The sequence below is a fragment of the Crassostrea angulata genome, chromosome 2 (assembly GCF_025612915.1).
Source record: "Crassostrea angulata isolate pt1a10 chromosome 2, ASM2561291v2, whole genome shotgun sequence".
Lineage (NCBI taxonomy): Eukaryota > Metazoa > Mollusca > Bivalvia > Ostreida > Ostreidae > Magallana > Magallana angulata.
This window is the reverse complement of record NC_069112.1, coordinates 66,253,148-66,275,090: the sequence shown is the minus strand read 5'-3', so window position 1 is coordinate 66,275,090 and position 21,943 is coordinate 66,253,148. Positions and strand designations below refer to the sequence as shown.

At 35.3% G+C, this 21,943-nt stretch overlaps 1 protein-coding gene across 1 annotated transcript in view; it reads left to right on the top strand.

Annotated features, from left to right (window-relative positions):
* Positions 1-2,896: 2,896 nt before the first annotated feature.
* The window catches only part of LOC128174739 (uncharacterized), a 21,025-nt gene continuing 1,978 nt past the window's right edge, over positions 2,897-21,943 (top strand). The window contains exons 1-3 of the mRNA XM_052840214.1: positions 2,897-3,135; positions 4,264-4,332; positions 4,834-5,590. Of these exons, the coding sequence (XP_052696174.1) occupies positions 4,838-5,590 (753 nt within the window). The 5' untranslated portion in view covers positions 2,897-3,135; positions 4,264-4,332; positions 4,834-4,837. The remainder of the gene's footprint in view (positions 3,136-4,263; positions 4,333-4,833; positions 5,591-21,943) is intronic.

Sequence of the window (21,943 nt, the reverse complement as noted above, 5' to 3'; positions counted from 1 at the left end):
CTCTTTTTTACTTACTTAGCACTTGGATTTTTAATTTCGTCTATGTGCTGGATTTACGTGTTTACTTGGATTTTATACTGTGGATTATTTATTCGAAATGTCTATATTTGTGATGTGTAAATATATGATAGACTAGAAATTTGGCGTCTATTTTCAAAATGTGAGGAACTAAGATCATGGAAACTGAAATCATGAAAGGTTGTTGTAAGACCGCTGGGTGCGGCGCTACATAAGTACGGTTTGAATCCTACACACGCATTTTACATGTTGGTTTTAAATCTCATAGAAATCTCTGAAAACGAAGGGGGAAATAGTGAATTTTTTGTCATACCCTGTTTTGAAGTGAAACTTTTGAAATGCATTGGTGTTTGACCTTTGATTAAAAACGGAAAACACGATTGTCTGACGTCATGCATATCTAAGGTTTAAAAGTTGCCTTCTCCAAAACAGCGCAGACAATGGGAGCAAGTAATATCAAGATTGTTCACAAAAAAGGATTAACAGTTGCATGTTTAATGTGTCAGCATTTACATTCACAATTGATAAGAATGTTATATAAGATGTAATAACATCAGTGAGCATGAGTTTTCAAGTAAAAGGGCTGTTCACCATGCACGTGTGTAATCATGATTAAAAATAAGATAAGCCATACATGTAGTTGAACGGTGGAAAGGGGGATGGGGTGTGATCGCAACAAGTTGTTACAAATTGTTTTTTACGGTACAATGTAAGTAATACAATGTAAGTAATTGGTGTGGGATTGTCATCATTACCAAAGAATCGTCAGCTTGGATTAAAACAAATATATATTCATAAAGCTTGAATGTTTACTGGAGGAATTAAATTGCCGAAGCTGGGTGTGACCCGATTTTCGATCGATTGGGCGATTTCATTCATCTTGAAAGGGACACAAAACTCGTGTGTCATACTAAATGTACATCAATACTACATTAAACAATCGCTAGTCAAGTGTGTGTGTTAATTTGATAGATTTCTTCCAAAACATTCGATCCAAAGTAAAATATATGTAGTTGTTACAAAACAAATGTCAAAAAATTCATTTGCCCCCCCCCTCCCCATGGATCAATGCCAATAGATGAGTTCATTCAAACCATCGGATCGAGATCTCAGCCGTTGCGTGAATGGTGAATCAGGACTTCGCGCAAAAATGTCTCATTTATAGTTTTTGCGCGTCGATTAGTGGCCGAGTCCAAATGGGACCACAGAAGAATACTCCAGCACACCGTGTGTACACATCGCAGACACGTAAAAACGGGGATGGGGAGTGGGGGCTGCTTCTCCCTTTTTTGCAGCAGACACATTTCTTAACTTTACATATTTATAAATGAAAATTGTCAGAGCATGTAATAAATGAAACTGAAAAAATAAGGAATCTAATTAAATTGAAGTTACAATTAGGATTTTTTTTTTTTGATATTGAGAACTCGCCCTTTTAATAATTGCTTGTCAATATGTTTTGGATAAAGCTGCCCCACACACTTTCTAAAACAATACGTGCTTGAATATCCTTTCCTATTTCCTATGGTTGGACATTTAATAAAATAATTTAATTTCAAGCCATTATGTGCACACTTTTTTTTCACACGACCAGTCGGGCTAGTACACAGACATTTAACCCGACCGGACCTATCGTTTACTAGACAATGTCGGTCGGACGTGCCTTAGTGTCAAACCCTGATACATGTACACGTACATGCAGTAGAATTTATGAACAGCAGCATGAAATTTATCCATTTCTTAAAAGATAGCCTAATTAAAACATGCATGCTTCCATTGAAAAAAATTGTTTAGTCACGCAAGCTTTTTGGAAAGCTATTACTTGTCAATATGAAATATACACAAGACATAATACCCCGTCTGATATCTAATTGGATACCACACAATATTACATCACAATTGGTATAAATTCACTCCTTTGAGTCCAACAGAATCACAAGTTCCGTCACTGGTCGGATATAGGAAGTTGTCTTACCATCCTTGCTGACGCAAACTTCGAACTTACGCTCTAAATTGTCCTTGCCTTGAAAGGTTTCTGTCGCATGTTCAAGTGGCCAGTTATTACGATGGGTTTCGACATCCTTTAGTACCACTTTATCACCGACACTTAAGTTCGGTTGACTCTGATGCCATTTCTTACGTGGTCGCAATGCATGCAAATATTCTCTTTTCGATGTGTCCCAAAACATTTTGGCCAGGTGTTGTACTCTTCTCCACTGTACCTTTAACCCTTGGCATCTGTGTTGCAAATAGGTTCATCAACTTCATCTGTTGTGTGAGTAAGCAGAATACTCGGTGTTAGAATGAAGGGCGAGTCTGAATCCGCAGGAATAGCTGTGAGTGGGCGAGAGTTAATAATCGCGCTTGCCTCCGGAAGAAAGGTAGTCAAAAACTTCATGGGTAAGTCCTTGAGCAGAATGATCCTTCAACATGTTGTCTAATATGCGACGTGTTACCCCATCAAATGCTGACATGTAACATGTTTGCCAACGCAGTTTGTATGGCTATACTATCTGATGAGAAATATATGCAATAAAGAACTACCTCGTGCTTATGGGTTTTTCGCAACAACAAGCATATCACTGTGGTTAATTTACCATATTTTGTTAATTTTTTTCCTTACTGGTTCGAAATATTAAAGCCAAGTTTTTAACCAGTATCAATTTTTAAATTTTTCATTGACTGAATTTGGGTCTCATTTTAAAGGATATATCGCATGTTTCTAAAGTATGGAACATTTTAAATTTTTTGCCTTTCTGGTATACATTAATGACTTCCAAAACTTTTTTTGCTGTAAAAAGCCATTAATTAGCCATAAAATCAATTTACAATGTAAATCAAAGCCCCGATCGTATAAAAATATATTTATGAACATAAAACATTTATGGATACTGATTCATATTTACCGCCATTAACTGTATATAAACTGTCAGAGTTTACTATTGCGCATGCGCAGCTTTTAAGCGTCATTCGCCATTTTTATTCAATGTTTACATTTAGCTCGCAAAGTTTTTTAAAGTTTTTCCCTTAATTTGATGTTTTCACCGAGGCGCTTTACTTGTTAACCACCCTGGGATTTTCCGAGGACTTTTGGATATTTGTAACGGTTTCAGCGAGGTAATTTAGCCGCCATTTTTTGTGTTTATTAACTTGTTTACATTATGGAACGTTGGTGGACGAGGGTGAGACCCCCGCGCTCTTCATGATATGTGTATGGGCCGGACTTTAAAACATTGGTAGATTTTTTCGACCAAGGATCATCTGTGTACTGATCAAAATAATTTATATCTTCATTCAGCTTAATTATAATATTAATCTGTCAGTCATTGTTCGCCCTGTTCGGAGGTAAACAACAGATCACGTGACCTGAAAACAAGATGACAATATTGTGTGTCGGTGATTCTCATGTGAAGCGTTTTGGTGCATTTATTGACAGTCAAGCTTCTGCTGATGTCTTTAAAATTGCGGACCTTCCACAAGTGAACTTTTTTGGCATTAGTGGAGGTGCAGTGACAAATCCACGCCACTTGCGGACCATTTTGGCCGTCATCGATGAACATCGTCCCACATGTCTTATCGTGCACATGGGTGGTAATGATTTGGACAGTCGGGATAATGCAATTGACACTGTTGTGTTTGGGTTGACTGCATTTTTGACTCAGATTCGAGTTCAATTCCACATTCTTCATATTACAGTGATGCGATTTATGCCCCGCGAAAGGACAAGAAACATTGACCCTGAAACTTATAATGAGCGAGTTGTCTTAGCGAACACAAAGTTAAAATTTCAGTGCCAACAAGTGGGACTGGTGTATTGGAGACTGAAAGGGTTTACTAACAGCAGGGAGCAGATTTTTGCAGATGGTGTACATCTTAATTCTTTAGGGATGAGGAAATATTTTCGACAGCTTAGAGGAATTTTCCTTAGTTTTTTGCACAACAACACTCATGCTTATTGAACTTCACCCTTATATTTGGCTAGCCATGATGATAGGTGCGTCTGGCTATGTTATATTATATTAAGGCTTAATCACAATTATTGTTTGTTTTCACTATATATTTTGTAATTTCAGGCTTTCAATCTGCTCTACACTTGCTATTATTATACAAATTAGTGTATGATAAATATTCTTATGTATATTTGATATCAATAAGTTCAGAACTCTGCTTCCAATTAATGTAACTGTCATGTTATCTAGAATTACTGTTTGACTACTTACTTATCTTACATTGTTTTATTTCCAGCATCCAATTTCTTTTTTGCCATTATTAATTGTGTCTGCAAAATTACAGTGATAAACCACCCATCCTCAGGTATATATGCTTTACTATTATTGATTCAGCTCTGGCTATGTTATGTAATAGTGCAGAAATGTCTGTCACTTTTTCAATCTTTGCATTGGCTATGATTTAAAGCAATGGCTATGATTTGAAGCAATGGCTATGAATTTAAGCAATGGCTATGAATTTAAGCAATGGCTAATTTTGAAGCAATGGCTATTATTTTAATCATGCTATTCATTTAGCACTGATTTTGATACAAATGCATGTTTTATAAGACATTTTAAGAGTGAAGGCTAGCTTTGGATACATATCAATGTGATACTGCTACCAAGTCAGGCGATAGAAAGGGAGCAGTTAATTTTTGATAAAGCAATTACATCACATTGTATGCAATGTTGATTTGTAATTAGATGCCTCTAAGTTATTGTTTTTGTACATGTCCTGTTGATGTGTGCTACCTCTCTTGAGTGGGATTTATCAGAATTTTTTTTTTTTTTTATTGTGTTATTTTTAACTATGTTATGTTTTTAGGATTATGGCTTCCCGTTCGAAGAGAAGGAAAACAGTAAGCCAGACAGGTCAGACGGAAACTCACGCTCTAGTGAAAGAATGTATGGCTGCAGCCTTACCGGTAATAGAGTCGGTGGTGAAGGAGTGTATTGAAAGTAGAAACCGTCAGAGCAGTGAGTCTCCAGCAGTCCAACCTGGACCGTCTGTTCCTGATAGACCTTCAACCCAGGAATCGACGGAGACCGTAGTCAGGGACAACCCAACCTTTCAGGCCATAATTCAGTCAGGTATTGAATCGTCATCCACCCTTACTGCTGTCCCTGAAAACAATTTCCCCTTAGGGATAGCAAGACCAGTGGGCCTAGGTGTTGACACGAAAATTAAAGCGAAAATTTATGCGAATGAATACATTAAGCTGGCTTCATTAATCCCAAAATCAAGTTTTGAGCAGGAGCCCAAATTTAAGTCAGTCGAAAAAGATGGGCAATTAGTGTTTATAAAGGCAATTGACAATGGGTGTATTAAAACTCTTCCTCAGTGGACTGAGGCCTTTCACGTGTTTGTAGCCATACATTGTACGAAATACCCATATGAAGTTGGGCAACTCATGACCTATGCCCAAATCATCCAGGGGATAGCAAAATCATGTGGGGATGATGCGGCCATTAATTATGATGAAAAATTCAGACAGTGGCGCCAAGTTGCTCCAAGAGCATGTCCTTGGGACAGAAAAAATTCAGAGCTTTATCACAAACAAAATCAAAGAAGCAGCCCTTTCGTGCATCTTCCCCTAAGCAGAAATATTGCTTCACATACAATAACAAGGGCTTCTGTGACAAAGGCAACTCATGTCAATATGCACACATATGCCAATATTGCTCCAATAGACACTCTAGGCTTCAATGCACAAAACAGAAGCAAAGACCCATCAACACATCAAAATCTGTCACCAATGATCACAAAAAACCAGCTACCATTGCACGCAAAGTCTAAATACACAATTGTCTCTCCTATCGATGCTAATCAATTATCTGCATACCTTCAAGGCTATGATCCAACGCTCTCAAAATTTTTAGTCGAGGGATTCAAATTTGGTTTTAAGATTCCTTTTCAAGGTACTCGTCAATTTCGTTTTTCCGAAAATTTATCATCGTTAAAGGGGAATGAATTTGTATTGTGGCAAACGATAAATAAAGAATTAGAATTAGGAAGGGTAGCAGGTCCGTTTGCTTCCATCCCATTTCCTAACTTACAAGTTTCCCCTCTTGGTCTTGTCCCAAAACATAATCCAGGGGAATTTCGACTTATTCACCACTTGTCATACCCTGAAGGCCTATCAATAAATGCCCACATTCCTCGCGATTTGTGCACTGTACAGTATCAAACTATTGACACTGCGATTGCAGCTATCAAGAACATTGGGGTGGGGGCACTTTTAGCAAAAACTGATTTGGAAAGCGCTTATAAGCAAGTACCAGTCCATCCTTCTGATTTTGAACTACTAGGATTTAGTATCGATGGTCAGTTTTACTTTGATAAAACCTTACCTTTTGGCCTAAGTTACTCGTGTAACCTTTTTGAGAAGTTTAGTTCGGCTTTACAATGGATTCTCCAAAATAAATTTTCCGTGGTACATTGTGTTCATATGCTAGATGATTTTTTATTCATTGGAAATCCAGATTCACTAGAGTGTCATAATGCTCTTATGGCTTTTCACTCTTTGGCTGATAACATTCATTTGCCGATAAAACATGCAAAAACAGTCTTTCCCTGCACAACTTTGACTTTTCTGGGCTTAGAAATAGACACTATCAAATTTGAAATAAGACTGCCTCAAGACAAGTTATTTCGTCGGGCAGACACTATTCAGCTTTTCAAAAACAAACGCACAACTACCTTACGTGAGTTGCAATCTCTTATTGGAGTGTTAAATTTTGCTTGTTCAGTAGTACCACCTGGTAGGACATTTCTTCGCAGAATAATTGACCTAACTAAGGGCCTCAAAAAACCCTTTCATCATCGTAGGTTAAATGCTGAAGCTAGGGCTGACTTGGAAGCTTGGTCTATTTTCATAGAGCATTTTAATGGCAAAGCACTATTTCATTCCGGGAAACTCTGTTCCTCCCAAACTTTGCATCTCTTTACTGATGCAAGCAATTTGGGTTTTGGATGTACATTTGACAGGCAATGGTTCTATGGTCCATTTGAAACAGACTGGTTGAAATATCACATTTCAGTTAGAGAATTCTTTCCTATTGTACTTGCAATGGAAATATGGGGTGAGAGCTTATCTTATACATCAGTTGTATTACATTCAGACAATAGTGCAGTGGTTCATGTCATAAACAAAAATTCCTCTAAAGACCCACATTTGATGAAACTGATGAGACGTCTTATGCTAGCTTCACTAAAATACAACATTCATTTCTTTGCTGAACATATCCCTGGCCTTTATAATGTCGCACCTGATCTACTCTCTCGCTTGCAGATTCAAAGATTCAGAGAACTCTTTCCAGCCATGAAAGCGGAAAAAACATCGGTTCCACAGGCATTACTACACATTTGACTAGTACAGCAGACTTCCTTATTAGAAGCTCATTATCAGAGGATTCGTTGTCATCCTATAGAAATATATTTGCAACTTACAAAAGCTTTATTCACGATCAGGTAGATAAGAATTCATCTCCTTTGCCCCCATCACTGTCTCATCTATTAATGTATATCGCACACTGCTACCAACAAGGTTTAGCTGCTTCAACAACGCGTACACATATTTCAGCACTTAGTTTCACTTTCCAACTAGGGGGTTACCAGGATTTGACTCAAAATTTTCTTATCAAGAAACAACTGCAAGGTTTTAGTAAAGTTAGGCCTACTATAGACAACAGGCTACCAATAACTCCTGATATTTTGGCAAGAATTGTGTCTGCTTTACCATCCACGACTTCTTCTGCATTCATTAGCACTCTGCTACACGCTATGTTTGTGTTAGCCTTTTGTGCATTTCTTCGGGTCGGCGAGATTACTCAAACATCTGTAGCAAAACAGCATTTTTTGCTGGCAAAGCATGTAACATTAAAAAATGATCCCCTAGATAAATCTATAGAACTTAAAATTCCACACTTTAAACATTCTAGCCAGTCTACTACTCTGCACATTCAGCAAAACACTACCAATCCCCAGTTATGCCCATTTGCAGCTCTTCAAAATTTTTTTAAAAGTTAGAAATCATGAGTCACCTTTAGAACCCCTGTTCTCATTTATGGATGGTTCACCAGTCTCTCGTCAATTTTTCACTGCACAACTTAGGTTAGCACTGGCATTCTGTGGATTAGATACAATTAAATACCAATCGCATAGCTTTCGTATTGGGGCAGCTACATTTGCTGCTGCATCTGGATCATCAGACATTCAAATTCAAAATATGGGTCGTTGGAAATCCTCAGCATTTAAGAAGTACATCAGAATTCCAACAATGACAATGTAAACAAGGCCCTACAAATACTCATACCAGTTAGGGATCCGAACCTTTGAGTTAGGGTCTTCAGGTTCAATTTTAAACATATGGGCTTTCTACAACATATTAGTACGGATTGAACCATGAAGTCAGGGGTTTCTGGTTCTATTTTCTGTAATGTACTGTTCTGTTCATTTTTATTAGCTATGTTTAGAACCATATAGTCCAATATTATGGTTCTATTATTTATGATGCAAAACAAGTTTTGTTTTGTTACACATTGTGAACCATGAAGTCTGGGGCTTCTAGTTCTATTACTTGTGTTAAATGGACAATGTCTCTGTTTTTATAAGACACAATTTCAGATATGTAGAAACCATGAGGTCAGGAGCTTCTGGTTCTATTATTTGTCATATACGGGTACATATCTATTGCTTACACCTGCTTCTGGCTCAATTTGCTTGAAATATTATGTTATGTAAACTGGTGTTATGAGGTATTATGCCCATATATTGTCATGTACTTGTTTGGGTCTTTTTTATTTTAACATTGTATGTGTTGACTTTGTTATGAAATGAAGAGCTTCACATTAAATTGTGACATGAATGTGAATATTGATGTGTTTGGACTGTTTCGGCTCTATCAGTGACTGCACTGTGATGATTCTAGCTTTATATCTGTAGACTAATGTAAATATATGTCTTGACGATAGATTAACTCTGTCCTTGTTATTGGTGCTTCGATATGGTGGTGGATGGGGGTTATCAAACTACAGAAATCTGCAGCTTTGATATGTGGCGGAAGATACCCCATCTTTGACACTTTTTCGTAAATAGAAATTGCCATGTTTTATTGTCTTATGTTCTCTGTTTATTCTAGTCACAATACTGTGTTATTTATCTATGTTTTATATATGCAAGATTGCTTCTTTGATTAACAGTATTGTGTTTTTGTAGTTTACATTGTGGCATCTTTATGTTATATTTTGTACTTTGTCATTTATTATATTATTTAATAAATGACCATTCTTATTACTTAATCAATGTCTTGAGTTGTATTGTGTCAAACCGAGCACCACCATATCAGTTATCCTTAAAATATATTTATGAACATAAAACATTTATGGATACTGATTCATATTTACCGCCATTAACTGTATATAAACTGTCAGAGTTTACTATTGCGCATGCGCAGCTTTTAAGCGTCATTCGCCATTTTTATTCAATGTTTACATTTAGCTCGCAACGTTTTTCCTCCGCCCACCCCACCTCCTTGAGATAGTTATTCTTGTCCTTGAAGCATTAAATACCTCATCTTCGACATTGTTTTATTGTCTTATGTTCTCTGTTTATTGGCGGAAGATACCCCATCTTTGACACTTTTTTGTAAATAGAAATTGCCATGTTTTATTGTCTTATGTTCTCTGTTTATTCTAGTCACAATACTGTGTTATTTATCTATGTTTTATATATGCAAGATTGCTTCTTTGATTAACAGTATTGTGTTTTTGTAGTTTACATTGTGGCATCTTTATGTTATATTTTGTACTTTGTCATTTATTATATTATTTAATAAATGACCATTCTTATTACTTAATCAATGTCTTGAGTTGTATTGTGTCAAACCGAGCACCACCATATCAGTTATCCATAAAACTCGTTAATTAGATAGCGTGTTACGGATACGTCAAATTCGACCTTCGACACAATTCTCATTGTAAACAATTGGTAGGATTAGCACTATCTTCTTTAAACATTCTTTGACATTTTTGACCTTCAATGTTGTTTTTTTCTTCGATGTTAACTAAATTAAAAGAATTTTACCATTAGTTTTTACTATACTTACTTGAGCCACCAGTATGGATGAAAAACGATGTTATAGCAACAAGCTTTGCTCTATTCTTTTTCCTTTTTTCTGACTCCTTGTTAGCTTCGAACTCAGAAATAGATGTATGCGTCGAAGCTTTCATAGAATAATACAAACCGGTAGGGAACGTGTATTGCTTATGCAATACTCTCAGAATGCTTGTTTTCGTTGTTTCTTGTTTTTCATTCTTGTTTATTTCTTGCTTTGTCATTCTTCTCAGCTATGTTAAGGGCGTCCATAAAAAACAGCAATATTTATCACATAAAATGTTAGCCTTTGAACAATCTTGGTATTCTACTCCAAAACATTGTTAATCAAAGTGATATTTTATCGATTATACACATAAAATAATTTGTTATCGCATGAGCAATTTTTGAGTCTCTTGGGAATACCCTGTCACGTGATACTGCTAAAAATAGATGAACCAGGAATAATACGAAAAAAATGCAAAGTGCAAGGGCATAACATAAACAAATATAGTTATTTCTGTTTCTAACTTGTAAAATGAACCTTCAAAATTTCGAAAAGTGCTGGGAGCTTAAAATATTCAAGTAAGAACAATTATTAAATTCAATGTAAACAGTGTATGAACAGCAATTTACTGGGATTTCCCGCAATTAACGCTTATTTATATGAAATGCGTAGCGACTTCATAAAGCTCCCAGCACTTTTTGATATAATGGGGATACAATGGTAAGACATGGAAATTTTAAATATATTTGATCAAGTGTATGCCCGTGCACTACTGCATTTTATCTTACCTATTTCACTTTCAGCGTCATTTGCGTGAAATTCAAACGCAACACTGACTAAGATTATGATTTTAATTTTCATTCTTAAAATAATTAAACGCTGTGATTTTCACTAAAATAATGTTAAAATGTTGTTTCTGTTCACACCAATTATCATTACAAAATTGTTGAAATTGGGAAAACAAATTCATCAGTTGCCTTTATTTCGGGGGGGGGGGGGGGGGGGGGGTGGGGTGTAAGTGTTGAGTTTGTAATTTACACATTTATGTTTCATAATAATTTATGTAACTACGCTGGTGAATAAATTCTTTTAATGTATAATCAGGTTTACTTGTAATCATAATTGATATCTACTAATTAAAGAAAGCAAGAAGAAACAATATATCAATAATATCAAGAATTTATTTTAATAATCAACTTTACAAATACTAAAGAGATTGCTTTTCTTTGACAAACTGTTCAACAAGACTAGTGTTTTCTGATTTCTAGTATTTTTCAGTCATAATGTGGAATTTATGGAAATTGACAATTCTTCTTGCACACTACATGTTCTTCTCTTCTGTCTTTTGATATAAGGAGGTAGTCCAGTTGATAAGAAAACCAATACCTGAAATGATAAATATATATCAATTTCAAATTTCATTTCAATAGATATCAATGCAAATTATTATAATAGGTTACATTAGTATCATTATCAATATGATATTTAAAAAACAACAAACTAATACATGAAGTTGAAGTTAGTGAGTAAAAGAAATATTTCTATAGTACCTACTTTTTATCAACATCTCAAGAAGTGTGAATAATGTGTCATAATTGGCAAGCTATTGTGTTAAAGATAACATGAAAATGAAACATTACTCTATTATAGGGCATATTAATGGCGGTTTCAATTTTAGTGATATTACAACAGGTATAATCAAATGTTTATTCTTTAAAATGTGTGGAAATTCAGTTTGAACACACTTTAATTTTGTCTTAAATAAAATTAATTAGATCTTCATAAAAGAAGGCTGAATAAAATAACACATTTCAATTTACTTAAACAACATTACAATCTTGTCTATAATCATTCCAGATCCTCACAGTAATCGTTGTAGTGCTAGCACATACAGTGTTTGTCCATGGACTTTTTATTGTGTACTTTGAACATGGATGAAATGCAATCTAATATTCTAGCGATATGAGACCAGTAAAAAGCTACAATGAGCCTCAATGTTCTTTATGATCAAAACTAGCGAAACGCAAAACAATTACTTTACCTGACTGAGTCACCAAACTGATGTTTGAACACAATATTACATGAAAAACAAATGTAAACAAGTAAACAAAATCGAAGCCGAGGAATTTCACTTCGTTTCCGTTCCATCCAACAATAGTAAATAATATAAAACATTATCTAGGGGAAGTACAGATAAATCCTACCTTGTTCAGTTGAATCCTATGCCGATTTCTGTCCACGCTGGTTGTAAATGGGTTAAATTCCGAGATATATCACAAACAAGTCCACATGTTTATTCTGATCACAGCTGCAAGCGCCGATGTGACGTTGTCAGCCTCGACACGTCATCAGACGACTTAGGAATTTCATGATTTCGCGAGATGTAAAGAATAGTTTATGAATTCATTTCAGTACACCTTTCTTGAACCATTCAAACCCAATAATTAATCATATTCATTTTGGTAGATGTTTGTTAATTACCGAAATACTAATATCTCGTAAAATCTCATGAATAAGGGGCAGGGCTTATGCAAATTTTTCTCAATCACACGTGGTAGAATTCTAAGACCTTCCTTAACATAGCTGAGTTGTTTGTTTCTTGTTTTTCATTCTTGTTTGTTTCTTGTTTTTCAATTTCATTTCTAGGACCTTTTATAGAGTCGACGCTCTCTTCTGGACCTTTTATAGAGTTGACGCTCTCTTCTGGACCTTTTATAGAGGTGACGCTCTTATTTCTAGGACCTGTTATAGAGTTGACGCTCTCTTCAGGACCTTTTATAGAGTTGACGCTCTTATTTCTAGGACTTTTTATATAGTTGACGCTCTCTTCTGGACCTTTTATAGAGGTGACGATCTCTTCTGGACCTTTTATAGAGGCGACGCTCTCTTCTGGACCTTTTATAGAGGTGACGCTCTCTTCTGAACCTTTAATAGAGTTGACGCTCTCTTCTGGACCTTTAATATAGGCGACGCTCTCTACTGGACCTTTAATAGAGTTGACACTCTCTTCTGGACCTTTTATATAGGCGACGCTCTCTTCTGGACCTTTAATAGAGTTGACGCTCTCTTCTGGCGACGCTCTCTTCTGGACCTTTTTTTAGAGTTGACGCTCTCTTCTGGACCTTTTATAGAGTTGACGCTCATATCTTTGGGACCTTTTTTTGAGTTGACGCTCTCCTTTGCCTGATGCCTCCTCTCTTGCATTCTCTGTTTCTGCTCCAGGGACTTCCTTGAGCCAAATTTCTTTGATTTGCGAGACATGATTCTGAAAAATAAAAAATATTTGAAATAACGACCAGATTTTTTTCAATTTTTTATATTATAACATCATGGTTTTTTTTTTTAATGTAAATAATACTTAAAAACATATCAATACATTATATTGGCCAATAAATGCTCTTTTAATAAATAAATGAAGATGCAGAGCTTTGGAATAAGGAATATTTTTCTTTTAGTTTCTTATATTTTATATTGAACAGATACCCCCTTTTCTAAAAACAAGATGCCCATGGTCCACATCGCTCACTTGAGGAACAACAGCCATAATGAAATGTTTATGGAGTCATATACAAAACATCTGGTTAAATAGTAGAATAGAAAAGATTTTCAAAATTTTTCTTCAGATATTCTATGTTGAACAATGAGCCACTTCTGAACAAGATGGAAATATATATCAAACTCATATCACATAATGTGTATTACAGTTCTCAAGAAGATCTTTAACAATATATTTCAAAATCAATTAGCCCTATTGGGTCAAAATATTGTCCAGGGACAATTGAGAATATAATTTGTGAAGACGCTCACATATTAGTAAAACAATATAGTATAACAATTTATTTTCAAAATAATAATAACTTGCTCCTTCCCATATAGTCATCCCCACCCTACCACCAAGAATCATGACTTGAACAACTTGGCTAATTGGTTTTGGAGAAGAAACCTTTTGGAGAGTTTACCCTATATATTTCTATGTAAAAATTTGACCCCATTGTGACCCTACTCTACCCCCGGGGATCAAGATTTTAACAAAATTGAATCTACCCTAGCCGACACTGTATACACACAAGTTACAGCTTTTATGGCCAATTGTTTTTTGAGAAGATTTTTGAAAGATACCAACAATTTTTCAATAATTCTTCATTATCTCTCTTTGAAAGAGAGTGTGGCTCTTTATTTAAACAAAATTGATTTTCCTTCAGCTAAGAATGCTTTGTGCTAAGTCTGTTTCATATCGGCCTTGTAGTTCTGGAGAAGAAGTAAAAAAAAAAAAAAGTTTACATACAAAACAAAAACAAAATTTGATCAGAATAGCTCACTTGAGCTATGAGCTATATTTTGAGCTATATTCATTATATCGTTTTTATTGGGCGTGGAAATCGAGGGCGCGGAGCGCGCGAGATTTCCACGCCCCATAAAAACGATATAACCAATAATACGAGGCATATATGATGTAAACAACTTGTCGCATATCTGATGACGTAAATTTCATTGAGAGTGTCAAACTTTCACAGAAATAAAAATACTAAAGTGATTCATTTCATGAAAGCTCGTCAACATGTCGGACGGTGTAAGCAATTTCGATTTTGATTTTTTGACGAATTGTCTTTGAGCCAGGCACTCGACAGATATGAAATAACTGAACAAAATCTTGGAGATTTTAATGATATAGACTTCGTTTTCCACGCCCAATAAAAACGATATAACCAATAATACGAGGCATATATGATGTAAACAACTTGTCGCATATCTGATGACGTAAATTTCATTGAGAGTGTCAAGATTTCACCGAGTGTCAAACTTTCACAGAAATAAAAATACTAAAGTGATTCATTTCATGAAAGTTCGTCAACATGTCGGACAGTGTAAGCAATTTCGATTTTGATTTTTTGACGAATTGTCTTTGAGCCAGGCACTCGACAGATATGAAATAACTGAACAAAATCTTGGAGATTTTAATGATATAGACTTCGTTGATTTTGACCTCTTATCTAAACATGAAAATGCCATTTTGACGTCTTCGAGAAAGACGGATTCTGATTGGACCATCAGGAATTTTAACTAATGAAATTGAGTTTAACTTTTTTTATCACAATGGCCGGTCTGGTCAGAAGTTGGTGTGGCTGCAGAATAAAAGTTCATTTTGGAGAGTATTTAAGGAATTTTATCGGAATTTAAGAATGTAAGTAGCGTGCGTTTGATGTGAGATTTTAAAAGATTAGTGCGAATATTTAAATCATCTAACACATGAGAAATACACGAAATACCAAGTTTATATATCGCTATCCACTCTAGCGCCGTCGAAAAACGCTCGAAGTAAACTTCAGTTTGTAGAAAAATTCTGAAGTATTGGTGATGACATAATGCGACCAATTTAACTACACTACACGTGTTATGCAAACCTTTTACAACTGCTCAGAATCCCTCCGGTGAATATAATCGTCTTACGTCATTGCCTTCAACCTTAAGAATGATATGATCTGGTTGTAATGTTTTAATGAATGGCGTAGGAATACACACAACTACCAAAAAAACTAATTTAATTGTTCGTACTATATAAAATCTAAATATTTTCAAGGTATTTATAAATAGGGTTTTTGAAAAACAATGGTACAGCATGCAGTACACCGAATTTATCTATTATTTTCAAGATCTAAGTCTTGTCAGCGGTGATGATTTGTGCTTGGGTCCAAACACTGTTTCACTTTCGGTTTGTCAGAGTAACTGCATAGGAGAGTTAATTAAAATCAACTCTGAAAAATACTATTTCGCAAGATGATGTGGATGTCCACTACTTTTTGTGCTCGGGAAAATCTTTCAGTCAGCAAGAGAGGGACAGATTGGCTACTGAATTTACAACCAGAGAAGAAACTACAGTTAGGGAGAAAACACAGAATGAGAAAAACAAAGGTTTAAAGAACAAAAAACACCATGGGCCATTCAATTCATACAATATCAATAAAGAAGTACTTAAAAATGAATTGGCTTGTATGCCCTCAAACCGTCCTATTAACTGGACTAGGTTAGCTGAAAAAATAAATGTTACAAAAATCAAACAGTTTGCTATATCAAACGGCATAAGTCTAGAAACATTCTCTTTCAATGAATATTTACGACGAGTAAGGAGGTAAAAAAAAAGGTGCATAGAGATTATCAGTTCCAACTTCACGTTCGGCAAAAGTTTTCAAAAAAATCATTAAAAGAAATATTCAGTGCAAGAAATTTTACATTGGTGAGGAAGTCGCTCCAAAATGCTACAAGACAGATTATATTGACCAAGACGGTGAATAGCAAGACAAACTAAAAAAAATATATGGCAGAAAATTTCCCCTCAAAACAATTGTCACGAATAAGATCGACCGGCTGGTGTAGTCAAACACACCAACTACATAGACATGACAGAAGAACAAGTGGAACAATTCTGCAAGCTGATGTCAGAACCTGGAGACATTGAGAATGCCAGAGACACACTACATCAGAAGGAAAAGGAATGAATGTTAAAGATGTGGCATGACCACTCAGATATATTGAATCACTCTTGTGTAAGTTTTATGTCATGCTTTCTGTATCACCCTATCAACTTTCTTACAGATGAAGAATTCAAACAAAGAAATCCAGAAAAGAAAAAAATTGACGTGCAGTCATTCATTGAGAGATCCCAACTCTATACAGTGTATAGATAGTGCTTAAGAAGGTCGTGATTATACAAAACAGCATATTTGCCATTTCTGCCTGAAACCTCAGAAAAAAATTTAAAGACACCTTTTGTCACAGCATCAAGAAGTGAATTTAGAAATTGCAGCTAAAGGTAATGGAAATAGAAGATTCTAGACAAGTACAGAAGTCTTGGTGATTTCAATCACACCATCGAAGTTCTTTTGCAAAAGAGTGGAAATTTCATTGTTGGTAGAAGACCGAGGATGATAAACTTTACAGTGCAGATCAGTATCTTCCCTGCCAGTATTGTCTAACCTTTTATGGTGCAACTGACCTTTGGCGTCATATAAAGAAATGTTCATTGCGAACAAATCCGCATGATCCATCGAAAATAAAGAACTTTCCATATAAAGAGTGCATGAAAGCTGGTAAGATGTTATTGCAAGGTGCAGACAATGCTTCAGAGGTCCAATCATGTGTTGTAGAATCCATGCATACAGATGAAATAAGCCAAACAGTGAAATCGAACCCATGGTTGTTACTTTTTGGACAAACACAATTCTCAAAACTGGGGGCCAAGAAAGCCTCCCTTGTTAGAGAAAAACTACGGCTTGCAGGAAGACTCAAATTATCCCTCAGAAAACTAACTGGAATGGAAAATCCCCATTTTGAAGATTTCTAGATACCAGAGCTTTTTGATGCGTGTGTGAATGGGGTAAAAGAAATTGCAGAAATCACGAATCAAAACTCATTAAGTGGAACCAAGGTATTTGCTAGGCCTTCTTCTGCTCTCAAATTGGGGCAGTTGCTAAAGACACTCGCAAGTTTGAAAAGGGGCCAGGCAATCAGGAATCGGAATTCCATATTCAAAGAAAAAACAGCTGAATTTATTCAACTATACTCAACGGAATGGAACGAATTATAGTGGCACTGCTCACCAGAAAATGAAAGATTTGAAATTCAACAAGGAAACCAGTCTCCCTTTGACTGGAGATCTTCAGAAATTGACGGTAGGTTTTATTTTTAAAGTTGTTTACTTGTTTAACGTCCCTAAATGAATGCACTTGAAGTTTCAGTTTAGAAGATGTTTGAACAGATTTTATTTTGTCAGATAAATTATGAAGATTTTTAAAAAAAGAAATAAGATAGATTAAAATGGCATATTCAGAGAACTATGATGTAATCTTAACAAAACTTAAGTGGTCAGAAGACCAGTGTCATAGATTTTGAAATACTGTAAACCACCTTTTATTTGTGGTGACCTTATTTCACGATTTTACTTCTAATAAACTGGTTCATGATGACAAAGCTTTGTCCAGACTAACAACTGTATGACAAAGACAGGGTCGCACTGAGAAATATTTGCAAAGACAAACTATGCGAAAATTTTCTGCATAAGGAAAGTAGGTTCTGAAAAGTTTTAATTGATTTTTAAAATTGCACATATTAAGTGATAATTATAGTTCTTATAAAGATATGTTCAATCTCTATGCTGACACATAAACGCGGCACAATTATTAAATTTGAATTTTCGTTAACTCTTATGTATATTACTTATTTTTATACCCCTGCTCCGCAGGAGGGGGGGGGGGGGGGGGGTTACGTTTTACCTTTTTGTGTATGTCTGTACTGAACAAATCTATCACATTTTCCCCAGCAACTGTTAATCATGTTAATTGCAGATGCTTGAAATTTTAACACTCGTTTTAGAAATGCCATATGGTGGGATTTATTTTTATAGCTTAAGTTAGCTATTCTGATCACCTTTTGTCATGTCTGAAATGGTTCTTATTCGCTGACAGAGACACAGCTCAAAGTCAGAAGACAATAAAGACAACTACGTGTGGTTTGAAAGACCGTTAGTAGCCTTCTCATGTTTCTGCCTATTTATTTATAAATAGAATGGACAGATTTACCCTTTGTGTATCACAAACGTGAACAAATAATGACTTACAATTTCTTTTTATGTGTTTTAAATTATATCATCTAGTTAACTATTTTTCTTTCTTTTACGAAGTTACTAAAATAATTATATACTCTCATCTGATTTTATTATCTAGTATTTAGGACAAATAATGAATGGAAAGAAGAAAGGTGTGTACCAAAAATACTTTTTTTATGGACCAGCTTTTTTCAATCAAGTAACTGAGAATGAAAACTTTTCCTCCACTATTCTGATTATTTTATTTACATATATACAGTATTAATATTAAAAACAATATTTTCACTAGCCTTTTGGACGTTTTTAGCTCACACCTGAGCTGAGCTTAAAGGTCAAGTGAACTTTTCTGATCACTGGCGTCCGTTTGTTTGGAAGTAATCTTCTTCTTTAGAACCACTGGTCCGATATCAACTAAATTTGGCGAAAAGATTCATTGGAATAAGGGCAATCAAATTTGTAAACATGGGAGATAATTATGTTTATTACATTAAAAATCATAAATTGCATAAACCATAACTAAGCTAAAAATAATTCAATATAAGACACTTAAATAGTAACTTCAATTTTTGTGTTACCTGTAATTTTATCCAAAAAGGTGTATGGTAACATGCCATGGTTTGCTGATCGTTTCTTTTGTGTATTCACACTATATAAAGGCGTGTTTCGAGTAGTTCGGCGGATTGCTCGTCTTGCGTCCACTGCTCATAGCAGCCTAATTCTCGGGTAAGCTCATCTTCCCGTTCAAAGCACATTATGCCGACTTCGGTATTAATTTTGATAAGGCACTGTTCATTAAAACTTTTTTTTCTCTCAGAAGTCTGTCCTTTTCAGACTAGACGCCATATTTTATTAATATTTTGAATTTCGAGCCCGATGTAATAAAATCGTGTAGGAATTGTTTTCATTTTCCTTATTTAAACTCCAAAGTAAAATTTGTAATATTTTCAGTGTAATATTGATTTGTTTCACTGGAGTACCAGTTTCTCATCTACTTTATTCATCTTTTGCTAATAAATTTGCTATCAATTTAAAACTTTGATCTTGGTTCATTAATTGTTGCTGACTGTACTATTCAGCAACTACAGACAAGTAGTAGTCACCCCCCGTACCCGACTGTCCCAAGGAGCAGGATTTATCCCCCTAGGTCGGGTAGCAGTCATATTACAATTTTGGTGGCCAGTGTAGGGGTGACACTCTCATTCATTTAAGTTTGTGAATGAAACATTTAAAAATGATCTTAAAAGAAAAAAGTTACTTTTGAGGTGCAGGAAAAAGAGGTAGACACATCCTTTTGAGAGAAATTATCAGCACAGTGATTCAAAAGCTAATGATTCTCCCATTAAACCTATCCCCGAACAAAACCTCTGAAAATGTGCATGCAACTGATACTAACTTAGCACCAAAGACTGTTTTAAAACAAAAGCATCAACAACAAAACACGTAAGCGCCAGTCATCGTGAGAATAATGTGGACGGTTTATTGGTGGACATAATAGTAAATAAAAGATCTTATATTTCACCGTGGAGCACACCCCTTCCGAGAAAAATGTCACAGAGAGAGGAAAAAGCATGAAAGAGAGAGGGGGAAAAAGAAAAGATGAAACAACTGTTAAAGGAGTGCGAAAGAAATCCACTTTTTGATGAATAAAGAGCTGTAAGAACCAATGCGACAGTGAATCGAGATGAGGTTATGGTTTTCCATGAGAATGGCAATGCTCAACGATTGAGGGTGTCCTAAAAAAGTAATAAGAACATTTAGTGTCATTATGATGAATCGCTCATTGATTGACTTTTTATTATGAGTTTTATATAAATTATCTCTTTTTTGACAAAAAACGCAGGTATGATAAGGCAACTCTGAGCGATCGATTGAGTAAAAATCCCTCTGATCGATATGACGTCATAATAAGCAGCATGATTTCATATTTTACTCAAGAAACCTGTCAATTTTAACTTAATCTCTGGTCCAAATTAAAATAAAATACAGACGTATTGTCTTCACTCTATAACAACATTTTTTAAAGCTTGAATTGACGTTAATTTTTTTTGAAATTCTTTCGGATCATTATATAATTGTTTTTCTTGAATTTAAAGACTTTGACAGAGTGGGTCTATTTTTAGTAACACAGCTTCGCAATTATGCACGATTCGCCGAAAATTTTATCATTTTTTGAGAACACTTGTTTATCCTGTTCTCCAAATAAATTATTATCTCAATCTGAAATATATGACTTATCACTGTTTGCCTGATTCTTACGTGAACCTGTACTTAAGTACATAAAAAGTCAAAGTTCTTCCACTAAAACGAACCACCCTTTCGATTTTGACGTCATTTTGTAAAGAATACGGATTTCAAAATACAAACCGAAAAAATGGAACCGAAACCAACTATATCTTTCCGCGGTTCTCGGTTATTTCGATGACCCGTGACAGCCCTAGTATGACCTTCCAGGAGATTCCAATTAATGATCGACAACAGAGGACAGTCCATAATTTTCAACAAGCCCAGGGTCTATACTATCTTACGATTTCAAAAGCACGTTAAAAGTCTTCTTCTAAATTGCCTGCTCTTTGATCACTATTCGAACATTATATAAATAGTGCCTGTTTGGGAGGGTAACAGTTGAAATTGACACCCCGAGAAAACCATTGTCAACCGACGCAAAGCGGAGGTTGACAATGGTTTTTGAGGGGTGTCAATTTCAACTGTTATCCTACCAAACAGGCACTATTTATTTTATTATACTGAATGTCTGAATTTTAAAGAAAACTTTACTGCTTTTACATAGGAATAACGTGAGTTCTACGGCGAACCGTACGCGCATAATTTTCGCGCATGTACCACTTTGTAATGTTACCCGTTGCTAAGTGTGTTGCTAACGCTGAGGGTAATAGAACGGATTATGAACTGCGTCTAAACCAATCAGATTTCAGTATTTAACATGAAAGTATAACAATATAAACTGATACATTTTCCAGCCTTATGTGTAATATCACAAGTTCTAGACCACAAATAGAATACAATATTTTGTGGTATCTTGCAGGTTGAATATGCGCTTCTATCCGGTCAACCACAAAATTTGTATGAGCACAAGCATGACACCAAATCTCATCTTGAAATTGATCTTTATATTTGTTTCTGATTGTAAACTGTCAGAAACCAAAATGGGTTGTTTTAAGACCTTGAAAATAAGTAGGGTTACTTTCAAATATGCCCAGCTTGTGAAATCTCATGGA